At 40.1% G+C, this 13444-nt stretch overlaps 1 protein-coding gene across 1 annotated transcript in view; it reads right to left on the reverse strand.

The window, feature by feature from the left end:
* Positions 1–13444, reverse strand: part of LOC127577018 (regulator of G-protein signaling 10-like) — a 58311-nt gene that overhangs the window by 18956 nt on the left and 25911 nt on the right. Inside the window, exon 4 of the mRNA XM_052027875.1 lies at positions 1841–1959. Within this exon, the coding sequence (XP_051883835.1) occupies positions 1841–1959 (119 nt within the window). The remainder of the gene's footprint in view (positions 1–1840; positions 1960–13444) is intronic.

The raw sequence follows: 13444 nt of genomic DNA on the forward strand, positions 1-13444 counted from the left end.
ACCGCAAGCATCAGTGGTGTTTCACACATGCTTGGCTCATGCTGACATAGTCATGTGGTGACTTCTCATTTCAAGTGAAAGGAAATACTCCTTCAAGACTATTAGTGAAAATTCCCATTTATCAGATCAACCTACAACAATTCAAACGATTATAACAAAGTCCTAATTAACTGTGTTCAACATTAATCCATAACTCTTTGAAGATTGATATTTTAGAATCTGAGAAATAAATGTGTTTTCCACCCACAGTTTACAAAATTACTGCCCTCAGGAATTGCACACTATTATAAAGAACAACCACAAAAAGGGCTCTATTTATAGCCTAGCTTGAAAAATAAAAGGAAGTTACATGTTTTTGGAAAAATTTGGGGCCAGTGTTAAATAAAAAATACACCTGTAGAGATTAACTGGGCAAACAATTTATGAAGCAAAGAGCAAACAATAAATAACTTACATGTACATAAGGTTTCTCACGCTTCAGGTCATTAATAAAATTAAGTACTCTAGATGCTCTTCACTGTTGCAATGTAGGAAATGCAGCAACCACTTTGTGCCCACAAGCTCTCACAAATAGCAATGTATTAATGATTAGTTTATCTGTCTACTTGTGATGTTAACTGAGGGACAAATATGAGGTAGAACACTCCTAAACCTCCTCGCCCCTTTGAAATAGTACAGTGGAATCTTCAAAGTCCTCCTGAGCGGGCAGAGAGGACCTCAGTTTAAAGTCTAATCAAAAGTGGCAATTGACGCCAATGTAGCACTTCCACAGTACTTCACTGAGATATCAGTAATTTTTGTGCTCAAATCTTTGGAGTGGACCATAATCTTCTAACTCAGAAGTGAAAATGGGACCAACTGAGACATAACGATCAGAGCTAAAGGTTCACTTAAGCAACTTGTACATCAGTGCACCCGTTTGCTTTTGTGTAATAGTGAAAAAGGTCATTTTCAAATTCTTCATCATCCTATTAGCTGATGACACCTCCTGAACACAATTCCTTAGTTATATCAATAGTACCATACTATAATAATTATGTTATAGATTAATAATTCAGATACCAGAATTAATAAATTCACCAGAAAACAAACTTCAATCACACTGCAATTTGAGAATTTAAATTCAACTAAAAAGTAATCCAATGACTAAAGTTAATCTCAATAAAATTGATCATGAAGCTGCCAAAGTGTCGCAAAAGTCCAACTGGTTCAATTAGGAAAGGAAATTTGCTTTTCTTATCTAGTATAGTCCATATATGACTCCAGTCCATAATAACTCTTCATTACCCTTTAAAGTTGTAACAAATTTCTCAGGGCAAGAGAGGATGGACAATAAAGATGAGCTTAATCCACAAATAGATAGAAAAAACAGAAATTAAGAAGGATTTTTCACATTTCAGATACATAAATATAGCACAAGACTTCTAGCATAATACCAGAAGTTTGGTGACAACCTTGATAATGCTGCTATTTTGTATAGTTTGAAGAAACATTTCTCTATTAATCACCAAAATATTCCATATTTTATCATAAGTACACTAGAAAGAACAGAAATGTATCCATGGTCACATCAAGCTTAAACTTCCAATCCTGATGTTCCAATCCAGAAATACCAGCAAACCATGAAATAAAAGAAAGGAAAATAAGGAAAAGAAAGATACTGCAAAACGTGAGAATAAAAGGAATAATGTGAAAACAGAAAACAAGAACAAAAAATAAAATTTTTGTGTGGGATTTAATCCTACCAAAACCCTACATTGATTGAAATTAATCTTAAATTTTCACTACAGATAGAAAAAAAGCTTAACAAATCAAATTAATAAATTTAAAGCGGACAAACCCTAAAAAGTTTTACTCCTTCCGGATCTTCAAGGAGATTCTCTAGTGAAATGGCCCATTTTGAGATTCCTGATGTATTCGGCTGGCTACAACTGGCATGCACATCATTATCATGTATTTCTGTAAAATAAAAGGACACAAAGCTTTACAATGAATATTACTATGTCAAAAATACTGAGAAATTTGATTTCACCCTTTTTTGATGTGCTAAAATATGCTGCATATAGTGGCAACACCCTATCAGATTCCCTGCAGAAAAATGTGAAATTAGTTAGAAATACATTACAATATGCATTAATGCTGTTACTAATGGTAAACTACCCTAAATGGTGGGTTGCACCCTAAAGCTCCCAACTGAATGCAGCTTATAACCACCAATCTGAGAAGTGCATTGCCCCTTAAAAGCACAATCCCCATGGTAGCCATGCAGCAGCAATACACATTATGGATGTCACAGAGGTGATCTGGTATTCTCATCAGTAAGGTAAATACCAGGAAGGAAGTCTTGTGTGCCCCAGCAGGGGGGTGGGGGAGGGGGCAGGGGGGGGTGGGGGAAGCAGAGGACCTGCTGAGGCAAAGAGCTCGGCAGGAGGTGACACCAGCTTCCAGGTCTGATAATCCCCACCTGAGAAACAAGAAGCAAAATCACCCACTGTCTGACCAAAGGGAGAAGAATCTAAATGAAGGAAAAAATATAGATTGCTAACCAGCAATTAGTAAGCAAAATTTGATAAATGCTGTTATCAGGAGTTCCTGGTGGGACAGGAGTAGCCAAATTCATTGCATTCATGACTGACAAACCAGACAGATTTCATTTCAGTCACTAGTCTGCATTGAGCTAACAGATCAGTGTGAGAAACTACAATTGGCCTTAGCAACCCTGTGCTTGGAAAAGTTCAGTCTGGTTTTATGCTCCTGATCATTATTCAGAAACCCTTGCTGAAATCTATGACAGGATGTGCACAGTTGTTATCACCTATTGCCAACACTTACTAATCTCTTCAGCACTAATTCTTTCAAGTTATTGCCTGATCCACTGTTTGCCAGTTAGGCACTTAAAGCTGCAATGTACACCATTCCTTTACCCTCAGCATCTCCTCTCCCTCCATTTGCCACCAAATACTTACCTGGTGAAGGGCTTAGCCTCAGTTCTCTTCAGTCAAAACCTTGATTTAAATTTCAGGCACTCACCATCTCTCCAAATGCTGGTATTTTGCTGCCCACTTGACAGTGAAAATCTCACCAAGAGCCTCAAATACAGCCAGGGTACATCCCATCTCAGGGAAAAAAAGTTGTTTGGGGGAGATCTGGAGGGGCAGAAATCCTAATCCATCATCAGGCTTCCTTTGTCATCTAAAGAAACAAAGGACTGCAGATGCTGGAATCTAGATGAAAAACACAACGATGCTGGAAGAACTCAGCGGGCAAGGCAGCATCCGTAGAGAAAAGCAGGCAGTCAACGTTTCGGGTCAGGACCTTTCTTCAGGACTGAAGATAGGAAAAGGGGAAGCCCAATATATAGGAGGGAAAAGCAGAGCAGTGATAGGTGGACAAAAGAAGGGAGGCGAGGTGGGCACAAGGTGGTGATAGGTAGATGCAAGTAAGAGATAGTGATAGGCAGATGTGAGGAGGAGGGGAGAGCAGATCACAAGATCACAAGACAAGGGAGCAGAAGCAGGCCATTCGGCCCATCGAGTCTGCTCCAAGGAAAGGGAAATAGAAATGAGAAATGGGGAATGGGGGAAGAAGAAGAAAAAAACTATTCTAATCCCAATTACCGGCCTTATCCCCATATCCCTTGATATCCTGACTATTTAGATATCTATCTATCTCCTCCTTGAACGCCCCCACTGATCTGGCTTCCACTGCTGTACGTGGCAAGGAGTTCCACAAATTCACCACCCTCTGGCTAAAGAAATTTTTCCTCATCTCTGTTTTGAAACTGTACCCTCTAATTCTAAGATTGTGCCCTCTGGTCCTGGACTCACCCACCAGGGATCCACCAGGGATGGGTCAAAGGTAAGGAGGAAAAGAGGGGCGTAGAAAAAAAGAGAGATAGGGAAGAAAAGAAGAGGCATGGTCGGGGATGGGTGTGGGGGGTGGGGATGTGGGGATTACTTGAAGTGCAAGAATTCAAATGTTCATGCCGTTAGACTGCAAGGTTCCAAGAAAGAAAATGAGGTGCTGTTCCTCCAGTTTGCACTTGGAATTCTCCTGGCAGTGGAGGAGGCCAAGGACTGACATATCAGTGATGGAGTGGGAGGGGGAGTCGAAGTGACTGGCAATGGGGAGATGCAGATTGCAGTTACGGATAGAGCACAGGTGTTCTGTGAAACAGTCATCTAGTTTGTGTTTGGTCTCACCAATGTACAGGAGGCCACACTTGGAGCACCGAATGCAGTAAATGATATTAAGGGAGGTGCACGTAAATCTCTGTCTCACCTGAAAGGACCGTTTGAGTCCCTAGATGGAGGTGATGGAGGGGCAAATGTTGCACCTATGGGGGGGGGGCAGTCAGTGGAAAGTTCCTGGGGTGGGAGCGGGATGGGTGGGGAGGGAGGAGTGAACTAGGGAGTTGCAGAGAGAGTGGTCCCTGTGGAAGGGAGAAAGGGGTGGGGAGGGGAAGATATATTTGGTGGTGGGGTCCCGTCGGAGATGGCATAAGTGGCGGAGAATGATATGTTGGATACGTAGGCTGGTGGGATGAAATCTGCTCCTTCCCACATGCCTGCCCTGAGCAGCCCTCTTGATCATTTGTTTAGTACTGGGAGAAAGTTTCACCCATGGTTAGATGTGATTATCTATTTATTTCTCATAATCAATGGACATTCAGTTGGGGATCATATTGCAGCCGATCTTTCCCCTTTGGGACCAAGGGTTTGGGTTAATTTAATCCTGCTCAAGTGGACCTGGTTCAATAGTGCAAAAAGTTGCAGCTCATGATGAGAGTGAATCCAGTTTAAGATTGAAGGAAACAGGGAAAAGCTAGGAGCAAGATTCAAGTCTTGCTGATTTAAGGGTTTTAAAAAATATGACTACTATACACTACATCTGCCTGACTGCAAGTTAACACTTGGCTCTGCTGCTCAGATTCCAGTCTGAATACATGCACACCTCCCCCAACTACTATACCTGCTCACTATCCAACCCACCACTCCCCACACTCCTGTGCCAGTCTAACGACTGAAGCTTTACAAAAGAGTAAGTTGGCAAATTTGTTAAGTAAACTTCCACTATGTGTGCGAGGTCATACAGTTCCTAAGAGCTATGAGAAATAGATCGGAATACCTTTCAACTCTTGAGAAGCCTGGTACAGGAAGAGCAAAGAAATTTAATTGCATATCACTCTGCTCTACCTACACAAATGTCAGTTTGATTAAAGTCAATCATATGTAGCTCTAGATAGACTTACTACTTTAGTGTTGGCAATTAATTAACATTTCCAGGGCTACTTTACATAAATAAAATATTAGTCATTAGAACGTGTGGTTACATGATGTCTCCAACATCCTTAGGATGTTGTAGACTGTTTCACTGCCAATGAAATACATTTGAAATGTCAGCAAATGAGGAAGCCAATATATGCACAACATTGTCCTACAAACAGAAAATGAAATGAATAACCAATTAGCCCCTTTCTTAGTCAGAAAACAAATAGAAATCTCATGCTCTTTCCTGTATAATTACATGTGAGCCATCAGTCGGGGCCTCATTTTAACATCTCATCCAAAAGGACAACAATGAAGGGCTCCCCTGGTACTGCTTTCGCTTCCAAATGCAAAACCTGCTTCTGAAATTACTGTTCCCTACCTCCTCCAATGAGTTTTTCAGCACTTTGCCACTAAGAATTAGTGTGCTGGCTCAGCTGCCTCACTCATTTCCTTCTCCATCCCTAGACCATCAGACCATACATCCCTTAAACTTTGTTCCCCACAGGTCAAGCACTGAGCTCACATCTTTTCTTGTTCTAACCTCATTCTCTCTCTGAGCTCAAACTGTCTATTATATCCACTTCTTGCTTTTTTTCATTTATTCCCACCAAACTACTGGCCAATCTATTACACTTCCTTGTCCCTGCTCAGCTATCATCACACCTTTAAATGTGAATCCTTCCTTAAAAATGCAATCCTGACCCCTCTATCTTATAAATAAAACCCATTTGCCAAACTCCCTTTCCTCCCCATTTTTTCATGTGTGGCCATTTGCCAATCTTTCTTGAAAGTCAAGGTTTAAACCACATCCAATTAGATTTCCAGCTCTGCCTCAATATTGCAATAGCTATCATCAAATTTACAAATGACAATCCATGTGAATGTGACCACAGGAAATTATTCTTCCTGAAATTTTTCAATTTGTCTACAGGCTTCAACACTCTTCATCTTCTGCTATTATCCAGCTGAGTGCCATTACCTGGTTCCATTCACACCTATTCCAGTCACAACCAAAGTATCACCTGCAATCACTTCTTTATCCTTGGATCCTGATTCAGTAACACCTGTATTTTAAAACCCATTTACTTGCTTTCAAATATATTTATGATCTCACCCTTCTGTATCAGTGTGTCTCCTCCATCCCAATTATTATCCCAGGTCTCTGTACTATTCCAAATCTGGTTTCCGGTACATCCCTGATTTTCATTTTCTAGCAATGGCTCTTATATCTGCAGCTGCATGGTTTCCAAGCTTTTGAGTTCCCTCCCAAAACCTCTCTGCCTCTCTCTCCTCCTTTAAGGCATTCCTCAAAATGTATTAGATTTACTCATGCATCCTATTATCTGACTATAGTTCTCAAATTTTGTTTGATGACAGGTCTTCAAAGCCAAAGTTGAGTTTATTGTCATATGCATAAGTACATGTATGCACAGGTACAATGAAAATCTTACTTGCAGCAGCATCACAGGCACATAGCATCATATAAGCAGCATTCACAAGAAAAACATAAATTAAATGTAAATTATGCAAAATGTTTACAAGGAAGAACACAATTAGGGCAAAAAAAAACACTAAGTTTAATTTAGTGCGAAGTGATCAAAGTGGTCATAAGTTCTGTTAAACTGTAGTGATTAGGACTGTGCCGGTTGGTTCAAGAACTGAATGGTTGAAGGGAAGTAGCTGTTCTTGAACCTGGTGATGTGGGAATTCAGGCTTCTGCATCTCCTGCCCGATGGTAGCTGCAACAAGATGGCATGGCCCGGAAGGTGTCTTGGGTTGTCTTATAACCTTAAAGATGTTATATAAATGCAAACTGCATAAGCACGAGATAATGCAGAAAGATTACGGTTTCAGATCTCTTCCCTCCCCAGAATATTGTTTGATTGCACCTGATGTCTAGACTCTACCTATCAATCTGCTCAATGAGTCAGCATTCTTGAAAGAGGAAGGGATGCCATTTTAAAAAAACAATTCACAAAACTACCACATACCAGCTGAGTGCAACCACAGTAAACTATCCTTCCTTATACCTTTCAAAACTAATATATTGCCATTTCAATGGAGGTCCTCGTGGACATATCATTTTTGAAGCCTCTATATTTAACTGCTTGTCAATACTTCTATTTTAGCTCTAATTAAGCTGCAAACATAGCACCTTTCTTTCTGCATCTTAGCTGTGCTGAAATCAAGGTTTATTGCACCATCCCCAATCTAACTCATGTTTTCTTAGGGCATTAATCTTTTGATTTTAATTCTTCCCTTTCCTTCTTGAGTCTAAACACTTGCTGGTGACAATGAATTGTGACTTTTTGGTTTACTTTGTCTATTCCCCTAATCTTTTCAACTCTGTCCAGATCAGTGCCACAAAAAGGAGACTCATACACATTGACTATTCAGTTTTTCTTGATGTCCCCAGCTGAAAGAGCACGTGGAAGGGAATGCCTCAGGGAAGAATAGAGAGAACAAACTGAAATTAATGAAAATAAAACTAATTGTTTATATTGTACAACATAAAGTTGATGGCAGGAATTCATTTCAGAACAATTATGTTTATATTTAACAAACCTAATATTAGAGAAAATTAGTGACCTTAAGATGGTCAAATGTTTTCCATTGTCAGAGTTAGAAAGTGTAAACATATTAATAGGCACTCTTGCAAATATGCCAAATATGTTGCATTAAATATACCCTTATTTTATATCAAGTACAGAGCATTGGCAGGCATATTTCTTCAAGGTACTTGGCACTAGATTAGCAGATGTATAATATAGTGGCTCATCTGTTTTGGCAGAATCTACCAACAGAGTTGTCTAAAAGTTATCATTCTGTTTTGCTGAAATGATTTCAGTGTTCCATTATGTTCGCTTGAGAACTATAAATTTACCACTCCAAACATGCAGCAGTCCAAATTCAAAACACAAACATAAGCATGGGTTTATATAAGTAAATGGAACATAGGCTGCTTAAGAAATGAACAGCTGAATATTACTGTCTGGCTCATTGTAAACAGTTAGTGGTATACTAACCAATCACTTCTTGCCTGTTATCGGAATGGGGAACTTAAGTAAATATTCTGCCATGAATCAATCATGCCAAGTGCGAGAACATTTCTAAAAAATTCTTATAAGTTTCCCATCGATCTTAGTTGAATACTCAGTATTGTTTCAAAATCTGATATATTAAGGCAGGCTAAGTGAAAATCAAAAAAAAACTGCAGATTCTGGAAATCTAAAATAAAAACCAAAAATACTGGAAATACTCAGTAGGTCAAGCTGCATCTGTGGGAAGTGAAAGTCCGTTGTTAGTTCTGGGACTGAAATAAAGCTCTAGCTAGAAATAAAGCTCTAGCTAAACTGTATGATGAACTTCAAAAAACCATGCCAAGTCAGGCAAAGTTTTAGAAAATTAATGCTGATTTTCTATTAATTGGAGTCATTTGCAAAAGGCAGTTGGCATATTTGTTTCTGGAAGGAGAAACAACTTGAACTACATAAACATGTTATGCCTACTAATATTTCTGACAAACTTTTTTTGCTGTAAAAAGAGATTTTAGTCTATAGTTAGCAATTTGCAAAAATGTTAAGACATATTTGCTTCCAAAAGAAAATATAAACATTAACTATTTTTTCAATGCGTCCTCTGGTACATTGCAGTTCATTGACAAATGGCCAAGAGGGAAGGTGGTGGAGTGCAGGTGGCCTTTTGAGACACAGAGTTGGCAAGACAGGTAATCCAACCCACTGCTGTAGAGTATGGTGCTAAACATAAAGCAATTTTTTGTTTGACTTTTGTCAAATTGTTTGACAAACAAATACTGGAAGAAAAACCAAAGATTTTATTTTCAATCCTAGGAGAGGAAGGAACTTTAACACTGGGATGGGCTTCACCTTAACTGGACTGCAGCTAATGTCTTGACAGCAAGAATAATAGGGTTGTGCACAGGAGCTTAAACTCACTGAGAATAGATGAAAAAAGCATGTGTAAGGAAATAGAAAGTTAGAGCAAATATCAGTCCAAGATAAGGAACAAAGGTAACATAAACGGTCAGAAAATAAATTCAGTATAAAACAAGTCTGTTCAAAATAAAGTTAAAGGAATCATAATTAAAATTAACCAATTTGCCTGTTCAGCAACATACTGAGCAAATGAAATAATTTTTTTTTAAATTAAATTTTATTTACAGCGTGGTAACAGGCCCTTCCGGCCCAACGGGTCCATGCCGCCCATTTTAAACCCCCCCATATTAACCTACCCGTACGTCTTTAGAATGTGGGAGGAAACCGGAGCACCCGGAGGAAACCCACGCAGACACGGGAGAACGTACAAACTCCTTACAGACAGCGACGGGAATCAAACCCCGATTGCTAGCGCTGTAATAGCGTCGCACTAACCACTACAACAATAATCTGTAACAAGGAGCCAGTTGTAATAAGGTTAACTGAATCATGACTTAATAAAGAAGCTTAACAGTACTTAAATATTGCAAGATGTAATATATTAGATTGGAAGGGAAAAACAGGAGGTATGGTAGCTAAATTGGAGGCAACATATTAACAGTAAAAAAAAGGAGTGAACAAAACAAGGGGGAAGAAAGAATCAATAACAATAATATGGATAATCTGCAAACCACCATATTAGTAAAGGATATAGAAACAGAATTATGTAGACAAAATTATGAAATAACTAGAAAACATCATGAGAGATTTCAACTACTCCCACCTCAGCAAACAGGCAAGGAAAAGGCGTAGGAGAAAAGTGAATCAAGATAACACGTAAAACAATAACAACTTTCATTTATGTAGCACCTTTAACATAAGAAGTGCCTTACACTGCTTCATGGAGTGTTATCAAACATGACAATTCACATAAGGAGATATTTGGACAGGTGACAAGAGGCTTAGTCAAAGAGATGGATTTTAAAATGCAGCTTAGATTGAGAACGGGAGAGATTTTGCGAGGGAATTCTAGAGCTTAGGGCCTTGGCAGATGAAGGCAAAGGTGCTGTAATAAATTTTAGGGAACTAGCAAGTCCAGAAATAAAGGAGTGTGGTATCTTGGAAGGTCACAGGCTAGAGGAGAGATAGAGAGTGACAAGATCACTGAGGGATTTGAAAAGAAGGATGAGCATTTTAAAATCCAGGCATTGCTTTTGAAGGAGTGTGTGTAAGTCAGCAAGAAGAGTTTTTCGGTGAATGGAACTTTTTATGAGTTAGGACATGGCAACAACGTTTTAGAAGGCCTCAATTTTATGGAAAGTACAACAAGGGAGGCAATCCAGGAATACTGGAAAAAGCCAATACATGACAGGACATTGGCGGCAGTTGCATTGAGGCAAGGCCTGAGCTGAGCGACTTTACACATTAGAAATATACAGTTGTAGAAATGGAACAGCTCAAAGTCCAAAAGTGAACCAGGGACAAATGTGTCCAAGGCTGTGAACAGTCTGTTTAAGTTTCATACCATGCCAGGGAGTGGGATGATGTCAGTGATTGGGAAGTACAGTTTGCAAGGGGGAGCCGAGACGACAGCTTCAATCTTCCCAATATTTAACTGGAGAAAATTTCTGCTCATCCAGTCCTTACAGTCAGATAAAGAGTTACACCATTTAAATATATTGCAGGGGTTAAGAGAGGTGGTGGTAAGGTAGAACTAGGTGCCATTGCTGTACATGTGAAAAATGTTGCGTTTTTGAATGAGTTGAGAAATAGGAGGGAATTGGAGGTAGATCACTGTGGAACACCAGAAGGAACAGTGTGGGCACTGGAAGAAGTGCCATTGCCGACAATTCTCTCACTACAGCAATAAGATAGGAACACAACCATAAGAGTGCAGTCCGATCTAGATGGACAATAATAGAGAAACATTGGGGGGGGGGGGGGATGGTGTGGTCAGTCTTCTCAAAGGCTGCAGAGTGGGTAAGAATAACAAGAAGGGGTATATTAACTCTGTCACAATCACATAGAATGTTATTTGTAACTTGGGTCTGAGTTGATTGTGTAGTGAAGCAGAGTTAAAGCCTGATTGAAAGGTTCAAATAAAGTGTTCCAGGTAAGAATGCAACTAAATTGGAGGTTATAACACAGTTAAGAACTTTGGAGAGGAAAAGCAGGTTGCAGGTAATGTGGCAGCTTGCATGGATGGAAGAGTCAAGGGATAGCTTTTTGAGACAAGAGGTGGCAGCAGATTTAGAAAGGAGGAGACAGTATCTGAGGAGAGAACTTCTTTCCTCTCTCTCCCCTTCTCCTGTGTTATACTTCATTTGATTCTTCCTACCTGCACCTCCTCCAGACATACTTTTATCACTCTCTTAAGCCAGCATCACCACCCCTCAAGTCATTCACTCTCTCCAGCTCTCCACCATATTACAGTCCTTCCATTTTGTTTTCTCTTCCCCCTTTCCCTGCTACTTCCCTGTAACAGTTCTGAAGAAAGTTAATTGACCTGAAACACTCTCCCTGTTTCTCTCTCTCTATAGATGACGCCTGATTCACCGAATATTTCCAGAGTTTTCTGTTTCTGTAGTATTTTGCTTTTAGAGATGGGAAGTTGGAGAGGACTACATTTTTACCTGGGTATATAAGAAACTCAACTACTCTAGTGGATTTATTAGCAGAAGTGAACCAAAACAGACAAGAGAAGTAAGCACAGAGGAACTTCAAGGTGATGGATTTAAGATAATGACCACAAAATACATAAAAGGGAAGTTAAATAATAGAAATGTACAATACAGAAGGAAACCATTTGGCCCATCATCTCCATCCTGGCTCCCAAAAAAATAGAGCTAATAGTGCCTCCTAAACTCCCAGTACATGGTCCTAAAAGTTAAGGCACTTCAAGCAATTTTTAACTTTGTTCTCTCTTTCCCAGTTCTGACTGTGGCTAGTCACCCTGAAATATTAACTCTGTTTCTCTGTTTCACAGATTCTGCCTGGCTTGCTGAGCGTTTCCAGCATTTTCAGTTTTCATTATCATTATCATCCTGTTTAAAAAAAAATCACTTACTCATGAATGCACAGGCCTTGACTTTTTCCTGAAGTATTTAGGGGTAACTAGAGGGTAAATAACAAAACTTCATGCCTTAGCATTGTTCAGATAGAAATGTTTGGATCTTGGCTTTGGCCGATCCTGTGCAGATCAGCTGGCGGGGGTATGTGCAGACATTTTTAAGCTCTCCCTGCTTCAATCTGAGGTTCCCACCTGCTTTAAGAAGACCACTATCATCCCAATACCTAAGAAAAACAAGGTAACGTGCCTTAATGACTACCGCCCGGTGGCTCTGACATCCACCATCATGAAGTGCTTTGAGAGGCTGGTCATGGCACACATTAACTCCAGCCTCCCAGACAACCTCGACCCACTGCAATTCCACTACTGCCAAAACAGGTCCAGGGAAGATGTCATCTCCCTGCCCCTACGCTAATCTCTGGAGCACCTGGATAGTAAAGACACCTACATTAGACTACTATTTATTGACTACAACTCCACCTTCAATATTATAATTCTAAGCAAACTCATCTCCAAGCTCCTAGACCTGGGACTCAACACCTCCCTTTGCAACTGGGTCCTAGACTTTCTGATCAACAGGCCGCAATCAGTAAGATCAATAACAGCAACACCTCTGACACAATTACCCTCAACACTGGTGCCCCACAAGGCTGCATCATCAGCCCCCTACTCTACTCCCTATACACTCAGAACTGCGTGGTCAGATTCTGCTCTAACTCCATCTACAAATTTGCAGATGACAGCACCGTAGTGAGCCATATCTCAAATAACGATGAGTCGAAGTACAGGAAGGAGATCGAGAGCCTAGTGGCATGATGACATGACAACAACCTTTCCCTCAATGTCAGCAAAACAAAAGAGCTGGTCATTGACTTCAGGAAGGGGGGTGCTGCACATGCTCCTGTTTACATCATTGGTAATGAGGTCAAGAGGGTTGAGAGCTTCAAGTTCCTAGGAGTGAACATCACCAAAAGCCTGTCCTGATCCAACCACATAGACGCCATGGCCAAGAATGCACACCAGTGCCTCTACTTCCTCAGGAGGCTAAAGAAATTTGGCATGTCCCCTTTGACCTTCACCAATTTTTATCAATGCACCATAGAAAGCATCCTATTCAGATGCATCATGGCTTGGTATGGTAATTGCTCTGCCCAAGGCCACAAGAAACT

The sequence above is a fragment of the Pristis pectinata genome, chromosome 12 (assembly GCF_009764475.1).
Source record: "Pristis pectinata isolate sPriPec2 chromosome 12, sPriPec2.1.pri, whole genome shotgun sequence".
Taxonomy (NCBI): domain Eukaryota; kingdom Metazoa; phylum Chordata; class Chondrichthyes; order Rhinopristiformes; family Pristidae; genus Pristis; species Pristis pectinata.